Genomic DNA, 19364 nt, shown 5'->3' with positions numbered 1-19364 from the left:
GCCTAGCCGGGGCATGCCCCGATAGCGCTCATAACAAGCTTTCACTGTCTATTCTCTCAAAGCCGCGCACAATAAAGAAACAATGATTTACTCCCTCCTATTCATAAAATTACCGAGCAACCGGGGCAACATAGCGTAGTTGCCCTTAAGGTATGATGTAACAATCGTATCTATATCTGAACTCGGTTACCGTCATATGCGTTGAGTCGATCTTTGCTGGTATAGGTCGGTTTTAATGGTGTTTCACTGCATGATAATTCTTGAAACTTGGTATGTCATGTCGTGATGGTGGTATTTAACACTGTCCTAAGTTTCTGGGTTTCTACTCGAAGTTTAGGGTAGTAATTCCGTTTCCGAAGTTGAGTGTGTGCTGATCCGTTATGTATCGCAAACAGATTTTACTCAAAAGACGGTATTGGTGTCCATTGATTTTGACGGTGTTCCATCCCGAGATTGGTCATGACATTTGGTATGGTGAGTCTTAATGTTAGTATCGAACGCTGTACCAAGTTTCAAGTTTCTCACTGAACTATGTTAGTGGTAATGTCGTTTCCTAAGTCGAGTTAGAGCTGACTCGTCATTTATCGCAAACATATTTTACGCAAAGCCGGTATTGGTCTCCATTGATTTTAACGATGCTCCTTAGCTAGATTCGTCATGAGCTTTTGCATGGTATGTCTTGATTTTAGTATCGAACGCTGTGCCAAGTCTCAAGGTTGGCACTGAATGATTCGGGCAGCAATTTCGTTATCAAGGTCGAGTATGGTAGAGATGTGCGCTTCGCCCCCCAGACCCCTCTCCGGCGATACACTGTTTACCACTATTAATCATTTTCATTGGGAGTTTCTTTAGTGAGTCAGCTTTTGTCGCCTAAGCGCGCCAAGCGCGCAAAATTTCTGGAATTCATGAATTCATCGGGCAGTATGATCGGGAATTGCATACATTGTTATCAATTTTTATCTTCTCTCTGCTCACGTAATCAGATTTACCGGTAGAGCTGAGTGAAGTGTCTTGAAAACGGGAGGGCCCGTAAATAATGATGAAACATCTTCGGGCGGGCGGAACCGTTGATATGACTTCGTTACATGATGTTATTTCGTGACTTCAAGTCTGCTATATCAAAAAATATAGAACCGCCCAAACGTAGGCTTCTAAACTAAGAGAAGCACACGATTTAAAATTGGTATTTCTGCACTGGCATAAAATTTTTCCCAGCGGGATGGTATTTGTCTTGTGAGGTTCAGATTGCAAAGACAGGAGCATTCGGCGCCAGTCATTTAGGCGCCTGTGGACAATTAAACCTATATGTATTTTGTATATATAGCGAAGTCTTTGATCTGCATAAGGGCATAGACCTGTTCGGCCAAGCTTTTCTCGCTGCCAATCGTTCTGGCACACTTCTTGGAGTCGCATATTATATGGCCTAAAACTTGATTGTATGTCTTGGTGGGTCGTGGCGCGGTAATGGCCCAATACCCAACAGGAAAGATAAACGGCTACGTGAATTCGCGCGCAGCGCGAGAAAATTTTTAAAAATTGCATAAATTTTCAAAAAATACTCTATGATTTATGCTAATTCACGAAATAATTTTGGGCCCCCATCGAGCTCGGCCCCCCCCAATTGGGGGGTTTGGGGTGCGGCAGTTACGGTGCTGCTTGTGTGTAACGAGCGGGTAAAATTAATCGAACACACGAGTATATGAATTTGGAATCAGTAATTTGTATGTGTCGAACTTGTCTGCCACATTTGCTCGGGCCACCTCTGGGCTGTCCAATCGAGGACCACAGATTCAATGAGTGCATTTTTTGACAAAGCAGGCGGTGTCAATGCCTCTTCTGTACTTTAACTACTCTGGCCTGACCGCAAGAAAATGAATCATTTTATTTAATCACTGAATCAAAACATTACGTCTAGTAAACATCGAGAAAAACAGATATAATTTTTGCTTCTAAATCCACATGGTAATGGACAGTGGGAGTGAAAGTCAAAAATATATTCAGGTACCAGTAGATGTAGTGTTTTTTGGAGATATATATAAAACTACTTCACGTTTATCAGTAGCAATTGCTGGCTTTAGAAGCTATGTACTCAAGGAAATCCCTAATTTTGCAGAGCATCGCCATCTACCTGAAAACTGACATATGACAACGGTACAGATGGTGATCGAGTTGCCACTAACATGAATTTGTATATTTTCAACAACAGGACTCTACCGCATCGTGTGATAGAAATGATAGCCTTGCAACAGAACAGTGGTTCTGTACATTTTACCTCAGTGACCGCATTAAGATAACTCCGTGGTAGGGCAGGCTGCAGTGCATTGCAAGGTCCCTAATGAGAGAAAGAGGCGAGATGCATAAAGTGGTGTGTTGTGGAGATGTGAGTATAGCCTACTAGTCCGACCAAGGTTGACTGCATAATTCCTACCTGCGTTTAAGATTATTCTATAGCAGGGGGGCCAACCCCAACATGGGTCGCGGGCCGAATTCAAACCTTCAGATCGCTCGCGGGCCGGATCAATCAAATGATTCCAAAATGTTACGTCATAATATATGCCCTCGTTTTTCTTGAATAGGCCTACTTTATTATCAAGCCTAATGGTATGTATATTACATATGTTACGGATTATATAGGGATTGGCAAAAAGCTCGATTATTGGCTGGGTGAATAGTTATAGAAACCGCGAAAAAAGTGGCTGTAACGACGATTTACGTTGGCATATTTCTATGCTCCCTTTGCTTTACCCTTAATCTGGCGTCAGCCCTAGGTATGCATTACCGTGGTTGTTGGAATTTGGGTTATCAGTATTAAATCTTTTTAATATTTTGTTGCGCCGATAGCAGACGATATATATAAACTTAAGACCTTGGTAGCTTTCACACTCTATTTAACGTCCACTTGCGAATGAATATAACTTTATTAGTTACACGAGCTTTCGGAGCGCCAGTAGGGGTCTCAGCTTTCCCGTGGCCACTTACTGGCCACAGATTTTTTTGTGGCCGGCCACGAATATCTCGTGGCCGGCCATGAAACTGCGTTGTCTCGTGGCCGGCCACAGTGAATTTCATGGCCGGCCATAAGAATTCATTGTGGCCGGCCACGAGTTCATGGCCAGTTCGTGATTTTCGCATATCTAGTTGGATCAAATCGGCCCTTTGCATCCAATTTGACAATAGTCAAGTAGATCTTCTTCATTTGCAACGAACTTGCTGGCGGCAAGGTTTGTATAGACGACTTCCACTATTATCGCACGTACCTAAGTTGCATTACCACTTTATTGAGTAGTTTAGGGATGGGTTCAAAATTTGCACAGCTTTACACGTGTTTACCTTCTGTAGAAATGAATTCAATTCCCACTGACTATTGAAAAAGTACTTTGAGGCGGTGCGTTGTAAACTAACACCGAAACATACGTTCCTTGAACTTCCTAGAATCTAGATAAATATTTGATAAAGTAATGTATGAGCGTACATCTTATTGCTCGGTCAGACAAACGTCTTTACATTAAAACTGGTGTCCACACAGCTTCCACGCCAGGCGATCAACGCAATGGGATTGTGTGGAAAGATAAAACCGTGGTACAGACTCGATAGCCTTGCAGTTTCTTCGCATCTCTATCGCCCAAGCCCATTAGTGACGCAACCGTAGATAACCTGACTCCCTGCCCCCTTTCCTTTTCTACATAAAGAAACCGGCATATATTTCTACAAAAAGTTTGTTTATTCCGTGACCAATTTCACAAAATCTGAAGCAATTGAAGATATGATTACAATCATTCACAATTCATATACAAGTAGTTGCATGAATGCAATATGTCCAATACATGCTTTTCACAGAAAACACCCAGGGGCACGAGAGATCAGATGCACTTTACACGGCTATAAGTATTTGCGCTGCATTCAAATGTCGAATTATAATGAACGATTTGGACTTGTCTGTGTCATCAAGATTGTTCCCTGAACATTGATTGGGGAACATTCCATTGTTCTCTGCATCAACCACAAATATCATGCCTATTGGCCAATTCGCAGGCTTGGCATAGGCATTTTTCATCGATCGATGACGCTGCATTTGATGTCGCATCGATCGATGGTGCTGCATTAGATGACGCAAAGTATCTGGAGTTATCTATTATTGTAACAGTAATTTAATTATATAGCAGGCACATTTACGTCCTATGCCCACCACATCGGTTAGCAGCTTGATCTAACAACGACTTGCGATACAAAACGATCCTTGCACCCAAGTAATCAAGTATCCTCTAGCTTACATGGCATCGGTAGTGACTGCGACATGCATCTCATTCGTACATTATTTGTTTCAACCTGGAAGAACGGCACCTAGGTGGATATACATACAAATTATATAGGGTCGGAAACGTGACCAAAATCAAATTTGTGGGAACAAAGCCCCACATTTTACCAATATTACAGTTAGGTTAGGTTACATCGTTGCCTTTATTCATACATCTACAGCACATCTGCAGTGTGTCAAGTTCAAGTGCTGCTACAGCATAGAAATATTCATAGATTCATCGACACAATTCTCATCGTGCAAATGAGTGCAAGCTCCATTGATGTTGAGGATCTTGAACGTCGTATGTATTGTATAGCAGTACGATAATCAAGTATGTATTGTATAGCAGTACGATAATCAAATATGTATATAACCGTATATCGCGGACTCATCATAGACCTGATACAGAAAGGAAGGATTGTATCAGCCTGGCATTATCCAATTCACAGCTATTCAGCTATACGAAGAATAACAAACTATGGAATTGTTTGGAACTACAAGTCCTCTATACCGATGGAAAGACATATCAGATCGGGGGAAGCACCGGCCACAGCGAGCTGCTCTGTGGCCGGCCACAGAATTTTATGTGGATTTCACAGCTTTTCTGGAACTTGAAAGAGTATTTTCCACATATTCTAGGTTCTTTGATTCCCTAATTGTTTCTTTCGGGTACTTTGATTACGGTATTTAGTATTTAAAACAAGAAAACAGGTAAAATGACCGCATATTGACCGATCCAGTATCTCGATGAAACATAGATTATATTCAAGGAGGTATATAGTCGAATCTACTTAAGAGTAAATCGAAAAAATCTGCAGTGAATTAAGACAAATTTCCAGTACATTATTGTATTATTCATAAACTCATCAGGGCAATCCACGAAAGATTTTAAACTGCCCCTGCCCTACATCCTTAAACTGCATGATCAGATATATATGTATCACTTATTCGCATCGCAGACTCATCATAAACGATAAACATCGTTGAAATATGAAGGACATTATCATCATCACATTGTTTAATGGTAGGTTTGCATGATTACAAAATAAAACTAACTCTACAATCGATTGCAACTGCACAATGCACATTGCACATCTTACGGTTGAAAATCAATATCAGAATGGGGGAAGCACCGGCCACAGCGAGCTACGAGCTGTTATGTGGCCGGCCACAGAATGACATGTGAATTTCACAGCTTTTGGGGAACTTATAGGGATTTTCTGACAGATATCTGGTATACATTGTTTTTTTTCAAGTCCATGCAGTTGCATACGATTAGCTGTGACGAGTGTCAGCCGAATATTTAGGTCTATTTCTATAAAAAAAAAAGAGATACAAATCAACACTTACCAGTTACCAATTTTGATAATGTCTTCATCGCTTCTAGCTTTCTATACCATTATTTCCTGTTTCATTTCGCGGATATACCCCTTTTTAATGCATTCTTTACATCATTTTGTGTGTTTTTAATTGATATATAGAGACTATTACAGATCGTTTCATCTTCTTCATATCGTTTCATTGTATCGCTATTCGACCGGTATTTCGGGAGAAAATGCATATAAACTGAGCTAAACTCTCGCTCTCACCTAGTTCTATTTACTGTACGCCCATAATAAAACATAATTGATCATGCATTTGACCACGATTGGGCCACGTACACTACTTATCATCAATACTAACTTGATATATTGCAGCCGGCCATGAAATTTGGCTATGGCCGGCCATGAAATTTAGTCATGGCCGGCCATGAGAATGAGTTTGACATGGCCGGCCACGGAAATTTCATGGCCGGTCATACCGAAATTTCATGGCCGGCCATGAAAATCACCATGGCCGGCCACAGAATAGCACTTTTCATGGCCGGCCACGGAATATCTGTGGCCGGCCACGAAATTATCCGTGGCCAGTAAGTGGCCACGGGAATGCTGAAAGTCCGTCTCAGGAGCGCCGCTCCTTTATCAGGTGTCGAAGCGAAAGTAACGCAAAAAGAGCAACGCAAAAATATTTTCAATTTGAACATGTGCATATTATGACATCATACGGAATGATAAATTCTAGATTCCAAAGTCGCGTACTTTATGACGTCATAGACACAAATATCAAGTTTAGATTTGAAATGCAAATAGTGAGTTGTGTGCCTAAAATCGGATTGGATTAGGTGTTTATATGCCAATTTGAAAAGAACAAAAGGTGTCGAGTCAAGCATTCATGGTGTAGTGAGACATACATCCTCTATCTATATTCAGCCCTTGTCGGAAAGTATCAAATTTGTCGATATATTTTTGTTCGGTAGCCTTGCGGAGAGTAGAGTCTTCCATGTTCCCGACCAATACATTGATAGTCATGTCGCTCTCCGAGTGCCCAGCGGAAGAAAAAGGATCACCGACAGGCTTCGATTTGTTACCTTTCGAGATATCATGTCGGTGACCATTCACTCTCTTGTGGAGAGGTTGACTGGTCTCTCCCACGTACCACGCATTAGCACATCCTTTTCGACAGCGAATCAAGTATACGACATTACTTGATTTACAAGCAAAATGGCCTTGGGTGTTGTGCCGGGCGGGTCCTCTTGTAATCACGGTGCTGTGATTGAGAATAGCACACGTCTTGCATGATGGCAGTCCGCAATTTTCCACGCCATTTTTTCGTCTTGACCGAGGTAGCCTACTATTTACCAAAATGTTACGCAAGTTGCGTGGTTGCCGGATGGCTAAAATAGGTCTTCTCGGGAATACTTCATTGCATTTCGGATCGTTGATTAGTATACGCTGATGTTTTCGTAAAATCTTACGGATCTTTTCTGCTCCCGGGAAATAAGTAGTGACCAGCGGTACTCTGCGATCTTGTGTTTCCTCATTGTGATTTCGACTGCAATCAAGGAGCTTTTCTCGTGGTACATTGAGGGCCCTTTTTATTTGGTTCCTCATTAGTTGTTGATCGTAGCCAGATTTGATTAGTTCGTGTTTCAAAACTTCCCAATGTTCATTTTTGTCTTCTTTCTTCGAGCAAATTTTATGAATTCGAAGGGCTTTGCTATAGACTATTCCTTTTTTACAGTGTATTGGATGGAAACTGTGGTAGTTTAAAATCTTACCAGAGTCCGTTGATTTACGGTAGAGTGACGTGAAAATTCGACTTTCTTCGATGTTGACAAGCGTGTCGAGGAATGAAACTGCAGTCATCGAGTTCTCCATGGTCAGGCGAATGTTAGGGTGAAATTCGTTCATTGAATCATGAAACTTTTTCAGTGACTGTTCTCCATGGGTCCATATCATGAAAATGTCGTCGATGTATCTCGTATAAAATATTGGCCGCAATGTTTGTGTCTCCATGAAATCCTCCTCAGTATTAAATCGCGACTAGAGCTGGGCAAAATCGAGTACCTGAGTGATTCGATTCTGAATCCCGTATTACGCTTCGAGTCGAGTCGAGTATTCGAGTATCACTCATTATGACATCACAACAAAATGTAATATGTCAAAGTTCAAATATGTACCTTTGATGCCACCACAAAGAACAATGCCTGTTATCAATCACATTAAAGATACTTTGGTATTTTTTCGACCATACCGATTTCATTGCACTTCTTGGCAATGTTGTGGGATGATCATGACTTCGGAAATGTGTTATTTCCAGTAACGTTCGTAGCTCTGTACTATGTCTCTTATGCTGCGACACGGACATTCAAGTTTTCAAGGCTTCCTCAGTGGAAAATAGTATCAAAACTATAATTCTCGTTAGTAAATTACCTTTCAGTCGCGAGGACCGTATAATTTCAGTACTCGAAAAAATTGTCTTTTACTACTCGATTCGAATCAATAAAATTAATACTCGATTCAGATTCGAGTACTCGAATCATTGTGCCCAGCCCTAATCGCGACTCGGAAGAACGGGGACCTTTTGAGCCAAAACTGATATAGGACTGCGATAACAAGTATTTAAATTATACATGTGTTGGTATTTTTCTCCGTGTAACCTGCATTTACGGTTTCTCATCGTCGTTTTTTCTTCTGTGAAAATCTACATTTCGCCATTTTTTATAAACCTCTGACGTCAGTGGGCATGTGCACTTTTTTCCTATCCGGAATTGGGTGTCGGTGCCTGCGAAGGTTCCTAATGGCAATCAGAGTGAAACCACAACACCGCTGTCGAATGGTTGTAATGTGGCCAATGAGCATAATCGACATTTGTTATCCTGATGGATTATTTAATTGAAGTATTTCATACTAAAATTCTAAACATTCGTTAGAAATGTGCTGGATAATACAATCATTTTCTAATCTACTTAGAATTGCTTCGCGGGTCGGATGAAATCATCTGGCGGGCAATATGTTTGACACCCATGACCTGTATAGGCTCTTCATCGTCATATCATTGGCGTAAGCCAGGGATTCCCAAACTTTTTATCGTTGCGACCTCAAATTTCAATTTGAAAATGATCTGCGACCCCTTCTCTCCATTTTGCATAATGATTACTACAAAAATGGTCAGCACCTTCGCCAAAACCTATTCGCACGGTCTATGAGCGCGCTGGGGAATATGTGCGCGGCAATAGCAATTATGAATTCGTCAACCCCCGTCAATCAAGTGTATAGAAACGTGTATAGGTTCTTTCTAACTATATTTATATATATATACGCAGATAAATCTTTTGCATTCCTCACAGAGCATATGCAGGTTTGATCCCAGTATACCACTAAAACAAAGGGAGCATAGACATATGCCAAGTTATATCATAGTTAGAGCCACTATTTTAACGGTTTATAACAGTATTTTTGCCATTTCAACTGTTTGCGAATAAGGGTCCAACTAAAATAGAGTCCCTGTGATTCGTAATACATTGTAATATACAATTGTGTAGATAGGCTGGTTAATGAGATATTCAAATGAAAAACAAGAGCATTGATTTTGAGGTATTTTGGGATTGGGGAATTTTCTTTCGGCCCGCAATCGATTTGAAGTGTTAAATCCGGCCCGCGACGTCAGTTGAGTTTGACACCTCTGTGTTATGTCTTGCAGCTAGCCGTTATTTTGATGTACTCTGGACCTGTCGATATGCAGTATCGGCCAACATACAGATATATAAGCTGTCCTTGCTACGCTTCTTTTACTATCTATCTTGAAATGGATTTACTATAGAAAAAATATCCACAACTTTGCATTGTCTACTACCAACTGTGACTTCAATTTTTTAATGACAAGTTATCGCACTAATAGAGATATGAATCTGCTATGATATCATCTAGTAATGTATTAAACCATTAAACGGAGAAAGAATTAATTGGTAAGTAGATTCTTGCGATACTAGCCAACATCCGCTATATTTTGATGCAGATTATGACAACGATTCAGCATTTATGAGTTAAATGAGTTGAGGAGTTTCTTCACTTCATCAAATCAATACCATCAAAAAATCTGTCCAATTGTGTTCCAATTAACATAACGTGTGTACGAACATGAATTATTGGAGCGTTGTAGTTTTACAATATCAGACGCACATTGGAATTGTTCAGGATTCGCCATTCTTCCGAAATTCCCAAACCTTACACGTTCAGAACTATTGCCATTGTTTTATATTGTTTTATCACTTTGTATTAGCGTTCCTGTCAGTTGAAAATATATATTTGGTCACAATTAAGATAATTGAAGCACATTAGCACACCAATCCACCGTGGCGAAATAGCGTATAGTGGTATAATCAACAGCTGGAATACCAATGGGTTGCGGGTTCGCGTCCGATCGACGTCGACTCCAGAATTCCTACCCAAATGTTGGAGATTTATCTAGGCTCCACCTCGCCATCTAGTTAGTGGTGTCATATAAAAGCTTAAAAGTGGGCCGTGTCACACGTTGGCAGTTACGGAATAAAACTGAAGAAAATTGGCCAGATGTTTATCAACGTAGCAATCGACAACCACCGTGAATAACGCAAACAACAACTACTACAACAACAGCACACCCACCGAACAGCAGTTTATGGGTCAAAATCATATATTTAATGGAGTTTCTTACATTAATTATACAGACACAATGAGACGAGTTTCTGTTTAGTTTATAGGTTTGATTTTCATTTCCACGAATTTCAAGGAATAGTTGTATCCCTTCCAAGTTTTCCAGTTTATCCCATCAGCGAACGATTTATGCGGTCCGCCATTGTGGTAAAGTCCATTCAAATTGGATTGATGACAGTTGCTGTACCACCATGCACCTTTGTACAATGCTGCGCAGTTTCTCGCATCGGCGTCAACGTCGTGATCCTTCGTAGAAAATTTCTGCCCGTTTTGCGGAAGTAACGAATCACCAGCAGTTCCAGAATATCCGCTAACGGTCAATATGTAATCATCCGCAGGCCCGCCTATGTCAAATGTCCTGAAAATCGGCGAGAAAAAATTCGAATCAGCACGTCAGAAAATGTAAAAAAAACGTTAAGTTACGGCACAAAATGTACTTGATTTCACCTATTTTACTCTTTGTAACTACTGAAACTGTATCGTACTGTGCGGGTCGTGCGGCCACAACCTTGATATGGTACAGTAGAATATAAATCAACGGTGCCAAAACTGCGGTCCTGCATTACTGCATTACCAGCAACTGTATCAGAAATCGTTCGTCGAGCGTACTATCTCAAATTGGAAACATTTAGATCAGGGTTATGACGCTTACGGTCGAGTTATTTACGCCGCAGTATTTCAACTCCGTTTTTACTTATACTATAGTCGCGTCTGACTTTTTTCGTAGGCCACGATCCTATCAAGATACCGTTAACCACAACTAAAACAACGGTTTAATGGTGAATTGATAACCGATGCAGTTTTAATGGATCGCCAAATATTTTTAGTTCTAGAATATCCAATTGATACTTACGAATACTTTGCATATGTTGCCAGACGATCCCAATCTTCCATGTCCATTCGTAATTGGAACCTGTCTGATGATTGCAGTATGCTGTACAGTTTCTTCAGTCCTTCAATTCAAAATTTAGTTAGTGCTCCTACTTAGCAAGGCAATGCAGTTTCCGCATCCAAATATGACATCATATATTATCAGAAAATACCGGAAAAGTATGGCCCTGAGTGGCAGTAGTAATAACGAACAATCAAGCGTCAACGTCCAGCTTGCCAGTGGATAGGACGATATAGCTAGCATGCGTAATTTAAAACGTCAGCAAACATGGTAGTGGGCCTATGTAAATAATGCTGAACGTCGGGAAAGATGCCGAAGAATAAATGCATGCATAAATTATTCCATGCATTTCGTCGTTGACTGCCGCGATGCTGTCGTCATTTGTTCACCTTCTCAGTCTCACTGATGGGATAGTGCTACCTGTGCAAGGAAGCCGAAATTTCGCCAGAAGAAGATTCTTCATTATCATAGAAGTGGCTTAAAATTTGTTGGCTCAATCGGTGAACAGTATACCAAGACGTAGAACAGAGGTGCTGAACGTTTCACTCACTTGTCAAATGTGGCCCCGTGGTTATTTTATGTGGCCCACCATGGCCCGATAAAAATCGGACGCTCAAAGATGAATTGAATGATCAAAAGCTATAGTTAAGCAAAATTTATAATTTTCGGCCAAAGGAAAATCATTTTGAAAATTGGAAATTCGCAACTCAAAGATCAGCCACAGGAATTAAACCATTCCTGCACGGCACAGGTGTATGAATGGATATGAACGCATTCTATTACAGTATAACACTAGATTTATGTTTGTGAATTACGGCCCTTTCAATCTCATATGTTTGATCAAAATCAAGAGATCGTGCCAAGTGTGCACCATAAATTATTTACGTAGAACTTTCGAGTATTAAATTCGGCTGCTTACGAAACATAATAAAATACATCGACCTCGTATAATATTACCAAAAGTAGTCGAAAGGTAATGAATACTAAAATACATATTTTATATTGTAGTCCCGATATAACCATATAAACATGTAGGCTACACTACATTTGACTCGAGGTGAAAATGACTTTGACGCCCCTGCCTCAGAGCTACTTTTTGGTGTACCTATCCAAAATTCCCCATCGACAGCACCAAATCCATTGAGATATTCGGAATGATTTCGAAGAAAATCCACGCTACCGTCCATTCGTCTTTGAATGACCTGGAAGTAGAGCATGATTTTGTAGCAACATACATTTTTCTGTGCATAAAGTAAAATACGTTTGACTAGTACGGAGTTGTTGACACTAGGCTCATAATTTCCTGTACAGCTTTAGACGACCATTGCAAGGTCCATAAAAAGGCTTATATAATAGGCCTGTATCTTAGACAGAAGCAACAGAATTTAGATGAGTTGGATTGCAGTCTTCGATCTTACGATTAAACTAATCGAGTGGTTCTCAAACTTTGTTAGACACGTCCCCTTTTTGATAGTGAAAAATTTCGCTACCCCCAAATCGTGATATCATAAAATATTGAAGAGAGTAATCAGAATGCTACTAATCCTAACGGATAGTTTGATGGCATTGAAGGTTATGAGCATGGCTATTGATTAAATAATTATCGAATATGAAATTAAATTAAACACTGAGTAAATACCACGAGCTGACACCTCTCAGTTTAAGAACCACTGAACGAATATCTCCTACCTCGGCTGTAGCAACTCATCATCGCAGATTATATATTAACTTGAATAGATCAAAGACTAGTGGAATCAGGCAAAACCTCAAAACACTACTGGTGCCTTGATCGGGATTCGAGAGGGGTAGAGATATATCAAACTCACTCCCAATTAATATACTGACGAAGGGCTAAATATATTCCGTGTGAGTTCAAAGTATTCACGAAACAAACGACAAGGGAGTATATACGACAATCACAATCTTAACCACAGTTATCTCCCGCCCTATAGCAGTGGGATGAAATTGAAAAGAGTTTGTGGAAAAATCTTCTACGTACAGTCCAACCACCGCCATCCGTACTAAGATCACAGGATACATTCATCAGTTGTCCAGAAATATAAACTTCAAACAATCCCCGACTCTCATTGCCGGATTTGTAGGTAGATGGATCCACTTTACTACAGTCCACTCTGTGTTTATTAGCATCTGTGGAACAAGTATAGCAAATAGAATATATGCCATTAATTTTGGTACGCTCTTTTGTGATAAAACTTTGTCGCACCTTTCGCCAAAATTTCAATTTCTCTTTTATTGATATCCACAATACTCTTCAGTTCAGAGAAGCTTTGCTTAAGTGATGACGTCGCATCTAAAATGAATCATTCTTGAGTGAAACTATGGGTATGTTTTAGATCAGTGGTCAGGAACCTATGGCTCGCGAGCCATATATGGCTCTTTTGGGTATAAGATATGGCTCTTTGACATATTTTTAAATTTGTACTTAATTTAATCGATATTGCAGCAACGTCTTAGTAAGTTTTCTTGACGACCGGACTAATTATTCTCGTGGCAGCATAAACATGTATTTTAGAGGTCAAGGCAGTGGCCTATCTAGGGTTAAGGGCTCGGACTCCTTTACAAAATCCTCAAATTTAAGTTGCTGTAGCGCCAGTGGCCAAGATCCCTCGGGAGTTCGATGTACCCCGCATCGCGCGCTGCGTAATCTTGAATTGCACCATACGTCGGTTGATCAAGAGAATAGCAGACGTGGGGAAGTCTATGTGACAATCTAGTTTTCAAATACCCATTGTCTTCCCGATCTACGCCTGGAAATGAACTGCCTTGGAAGTGACATACCAATTACAAATCTAAATCACAAACAACGGACTGGTGTGGTGGCAGAAAAATCCAGTCGCACGTCATATTGAACCTACAAGACACTGCGTTGCCTTCTCTTCAAAAGTGACATTGTTGAAAACCCACATTCACGAAAATATGTTGACGGGAAATACAAGTAGGCCCATACATCAACCATGACATGCCGGTTTCATTAAAGATAGCTTACGCTTTGCATAGTTTGGATATAAGAGAAATTGTGGCTTGCACATTCCTTTGTGATGTTGATATCTCATTGCCTGATAGAACTTTATTATACTTCCCTCTTTTAGCAGGGGTGGAAAATGTGCAAAGTTTGAAATATTAAGAGTAAGATATTTAAATGTTAAACAAAGAAAGTGAACTCAGGTTCATAAAATAGCTCAGTGCTCTATTGGTATGGGTATTAAAATTCATTTCTTTGTCATGTTGAAGTAGATTAGACTTGGATATAATAATTGTTGAACGTTCTCCATGGCCCTCTAAAATATGCCCATGGGCCACAGACTGGGATCCCCTGCCATATACGAAGAAATCGGTACGATTTGGGCTCATATTAATTTCGCACAATTATGGAGAATCTTGACATGAGTCTTATGAAATCAGTAGTTTCCAAACTTTTATAAATGAGATTCTTCTCTCAAATAACACTGATGTGTAACAAAACAAAACATTTTTCTGATTGGGAAAAATTGCGATATTGTTTATGCCGACAAAACATGAAAATCTGTCTTATCACTCTGTCCACCTGTGACTTCCTCCAAGTGGCGTAGTGCGTGGTACAACAGCTGCGCGGTAGGGCTGTTCAAAAATAACTTTTTTGCCGGATTCCAGCCATTCACTGATTAAATTGTCAGGTTAGCCCAAAAAACGCTGCACACCAAATTTGGTTCGACTTCAACAAGTATAAGACTCCGCAGATCCTATTAAAATTTTTAATTTATTAGAGAAAATTTAAAAAAAAATCATTTTTTTTAACTACATGAAATTGTTGAGCTGTCTTCAAAGACGGTGCAAAACAAATTCGAGTAAATTTCGACAAGTAGAAGCCGAGTTATTTGAGTTTTTCGTTGGTGTGAAGCGTTTTTTAGGGTAACCTGACAATATAATCAGTGAATGGCTGGAATCCGGGATAAAAGTTATTTTTGAACAGCCCTACTGCGCGGTGCTTATCTACAAAATCCCGCTTTAGATCATCGTGAAATACATTGAATAATGTGACATATGCTGTCGATTTCCTGTGAACTCATACCCACCTGTAATCTCCTCATATTCCCAAAGGCATCCATGGCCTCGACGGCGTAAATTACTTTATTACATGCTCTTTTCAAGCGGATAACAGTTGTGAAAGTGACCAATGAAATTTCCGACCAGTACATCGAGCAGTTGACGTTCGACTATCTCCTTCTGTTGACTCTCCTTCACCGAATAATGAATGATACCCACCTCTATAACTAGGATGTTTACCTGCAACTGCATCATCGACAATCCGTTGAATCGTGCCGTAGTCAACCACTGCATCAGTCCCACTCTCTCCCTTTTCCCCTTTAGGTCCAGCTTTGCCAACGCGGGGCCGCACAAATGTCGATCCTCCATCAATGCAATGTTGGTGCATCTTTCCGACATTGTAACAAAATCCATCTTGGCAAGAGGCTATGTTGGCCAAAATTAAATCAATAGCGATCACAGCAATGAGGGCCTTGTTCTTCATCGCCATAATATACAATTATAGCGCGGTAGATATAAGACACTAACGAAAAGTCAATGTCACTTTGATGCAATGCAGAGTAAATGAATCTTGATTCATTTCACATTGAAGTAACTATCGATTGAGATTTAGAAATATTAAGCAGATTCGATACGCAAGTGGCGTAACGACCCGTAACAGTGTACAGGTTTGGAGTCCCAGGGTTGTCACTCGATCAGTGGTTCTTTCCCAACTCCAAATTTTCGCTCAGTCACAGAAGAAAACTTCTCCCCCAATAGACATCCAAGTAAACATCTCATATAATACAGTATAGCTGAATGGTGTACAAAATGAACTGTGTAGGCCTATCAACAGAGAGTTAGAAGAACCAAATCATTAAAATATGATATTCACTGACAACAAAACAATTTAAATAACATTAATTGCAAATCGATGTGACGTCTGGTGTTCCTTTTCAGGTTCCAGTTCAAATAGCTTCACACTGGAAAGTGCAATCGTATTGAGCGGTCGAAACTCAACAACGTGATGCCAATTGCTTAATTACAGATAAGTTTATAGATGTTGAAAATATAATCAGCATTTCAGAAGGACGGGGTTTTGATTTCGATCCCCAACCAGTCCTGTGACAGCCAATACAACATATAACCACAATAGTGACAATTCGACTACTGATCGGTACTAATGTCGGCTACAAATGATGACCAAGACATCATAAATCATATGAATGATGTGAGCGCGTGTCTTGATATCCATTGAGCCCATGACACTGACTTGGGATCCCGCGGGTTTCTGGAAACACTTTGTAAGAACAGCGCTCTATATAATAACGTTTGTCGGAATTTCAGCCCCAGGTATATAGATGAGGAGATAAATTTGGAAATTCATTAAGTTAATTGAGGATAAGGATTTACATTTGATACATTGTATCACTAGAAGCATGGATTTGGACAATCTCTGCAAAACGATATGTGTCCCAAATACGTGACGCAGTTCGGCCTATACTCATTTTATTCACAGTGGAGTTGCAAAAGTCGCTGATTTACAATCTTTTCAGGAGGGTCATTTCCATAAAGTTTCAAAAGTACACGAGTAACATATGATTCCAATGGCTAGCAAATTGTGTTTTTGGTAGGTATTGAACGTATTTTGTAATAAATTTCAAAAATTCATAGTGCATAACTAATTCTTTTTGTTTGTAGAGAATTCTCATATAATGACAAAATGTAGCATGTCTAAGAAAATCAAAAAAAATTCCAATAATGAAACTGGAATAACTGGACAATTGTTGGATAAATAAGGACATCACGAATATCAAAGGAAATTCCATTCCATGTTTAACGGTATATACGAACTTTATTTAATGAATTTGAAATATGAGTGTCGTACTATGGATGCTAGGGCTGGGAAATACAGTGGTCTTTAACCCAATATTGATAGAGGGCCGCAAGATTTAAATATCGATCCTAATAAGTGTCACATTATGTATCCGATAATGTGGATCACTTCTTCCTCGCATGCTCAAAATACGATTGGCACCGAGCATATTTGATTGATTTCTGCTTGAACTAAGAAGTTGAGTTCACCACAGATAACGTTCTCGTACGGCCAGAGCTTCTATCGCCTCTCGTTGAGTTCGGCCTGGCCAGCAATGTGTTGATTTGAGCAATTTTTTAAAGGTACACGATTTGGGACCTGTAATAAGCAATTTTTGTCGTGGTGCGCCAGACCGATAAGGTGATAAGCGCCACAATGTCCCATTTTCACAATTAATAATAACGATAGTAACAATAATGTACCTGGTAAGCATTTTAGTAAAGTTTAAAATGCACTAAATCAATATACCCCGTTGTTGGCTAACACGCGTAGTAGACATTCTGAAATGCCTTACAACACTATTGATATGTAATCTGGTGAATTGTAGGTAACAGTGTATATAGTATACAGCTATACACCTGTATATTTGCAACGTGATCAAGATGGCATATACAGTATCATCTTCATGTAACATTCATAACCGTCACATCTATTCAGTTACGAATTTGAAACTATGACTTTAAAGTTTAATCTCTTTCTTGCCTACAACTCATTGCATAAGCAGTTCGTTTTAAACTCCATCCGGAAAATGTACATTGCTGCTGATGATATGAATATAGAGAGCCTGCGGGATCATTTATATCATCGAATGACGAGTTCGTTTCAAGTCATGAGCTGGCAGCATGCATTTCGAATTTCGAAAGCTTGCATCATATGACTTCCTGATGCATAAAAACCAGAACCGTCTCTAATCTCCTCTCGGAAACTTTACTATAATTCTTGGAAATTGATAATGAACAACCAATTATCCCGCTCGCACATGAAAGCGAAGCTTCATATATTGACCTTGTAAGACTCGATCAATCAACACTTCATATCACGCAACTAGGCTACGTTAGCTAAATATTCAATACTAATTCCTCTCATTTATCATCATAATACGATAAATAAAGAAATATCAATATTCAATCAATGTTACCATGGACAGTACGACACGCACGCACATCATTGTTTCAGTTTGAACATAAGACGTGCTTCGTATTGAAAGTAATATGCCATATATGCCAGGTTCAAACCGGATGCACACAGGCATTGAAAGCCTCCATTGTGATATGGAATTACCCTATTCTGTCATGACTTCACATTGTTCTTGTTTGTGGTGTGACGTTTCCTATGCCATTCGCAACACTGTTATTCGGAAATTCCCGAATTACCTGAAATTCGAACACTCTCGAAATTGTTGATCATTTGTAAATAACAAAGCGGCTTCTCAAAGGTCACTCGCTCGTGCATCAGTTCTAATTCGGTATCTTAAGATTGTGGAACCACTTTATGGCAGGCAGAACTATCTCCATCGTTCATATAACAGACCTGATAGTCTACACCACACCCGATAGTTTTTACAAAATAATCGCGGTCGCCAGTCATAACAACTTCTTTAGTGTTATGCTAAAACATGAGAAACATCTAAAATGGTTCAGAGGAACCTGGATCAACAACATATCGCGCTATCAAAATCTAGATTACATAACAATGATCGAGAACTTGTATTCTGAACACTTTTTCAAGAAACCAAAATACGATTGCATTCATACGTGTTGGGACGCTTGGAAGTAAGAAATCGAGACAGCGTCAGTTCGCTACGGCAAAGAACAAAAATCTAATCTTAGCGAGCAACAAGAACGCTGGCAAAGCATATGCTCGACCACCCAAACATAATACCAGAGGAGAAAAACAAATAATCAAAGATCTGAAACAACTGGAAAAATAGAAACTAGATTTCCTTATAAAACGCAAAGGTAACCATGGAACAAGAAGAAAATCCAACTCACCGCTTCTACACTGAATTAGAAAACAAAAAAGCACAGAAATCAATCGATAGTATTGTAAAAGAAGACGGGAAGAGGACGGGGGTGAAAAGATCTTAAATACCACCTGGAAATTTTGCAGCAAACTGTGGGGACAGGCACACGACGGGCCAAGGGAAGCGAGGAAGAAACTAACTGATTCTGTACACCAAAGCCTGACCGAAAAATCAGTCATACTTTCAAGACGCTCTTATTTCAGAACAAGAAATAAAGGACGCCATAAGACATCAGCACT

General features: G+C 39.8%; 2 protein-coding genes across 2 annotated transcripts in view; both read right to left on the bottom strand.

Moving 5' to 3' along the window:
• LOC145439855 (uncharacterized) overlaps nt 1–19364 on the bottom strand; it is a 366083-nt gene that overhangs the window by 310197 nt on the left and 36522 nt on the right. The window lies entirely within an intron of this gene.
• Nucleotides 10280–19364, bottom strand: part of LOC145439851 (microfibril-associated glycoprotein 4-like) — a 45085-nt gene continuing 36000 nt past the window's right edge. The window contains exons 2-7 of the mRNA XM_080317502.1: nt 15488–15770; nt 13428–13514; nt 13203–13351; nt 12309–12405; nt 11165–11264; nt 10280–10669 (exon numbers count right to left, since the gene is read on the bottom strand). Of these exons, the coding sequence (XP_080173628.1) occupies nt 10348–10669; nt 11165–11264; nt 12309–12405; nt 13203–13351; nt 13428–13514; nt 15488–15737 (1005 nt within the window). The 5' untranslated portion in view covers nt 15738–15770 and the 3' untranslated portion in view covers nt 10280–10347. The remainder of the gene's footprint in view (nt 10670–11164; nt 11265–12308; nt 12406–13202; nt 13352–13427; nt 13515–15487; nt 15771–19364) is intronic.

This window comes from Botryllus schlosseri, chromosome 5 (genome assembly GCF_051294905.1).
Source record: "Botryllus schlosseri isolate E-star chromosome 5, Bs_hap1, whole genome shotgun sequence".
NCBI classification, from domain to species: Eukaryota; Metazoa; Chordata; class Ascidiacea; order Stolidobranchia; family Styelidae; genus Botryllus; species Botryllus schlosseri.
This window is presented reverse-complemented; position numbering and strand designations above follow the sequence as displayed.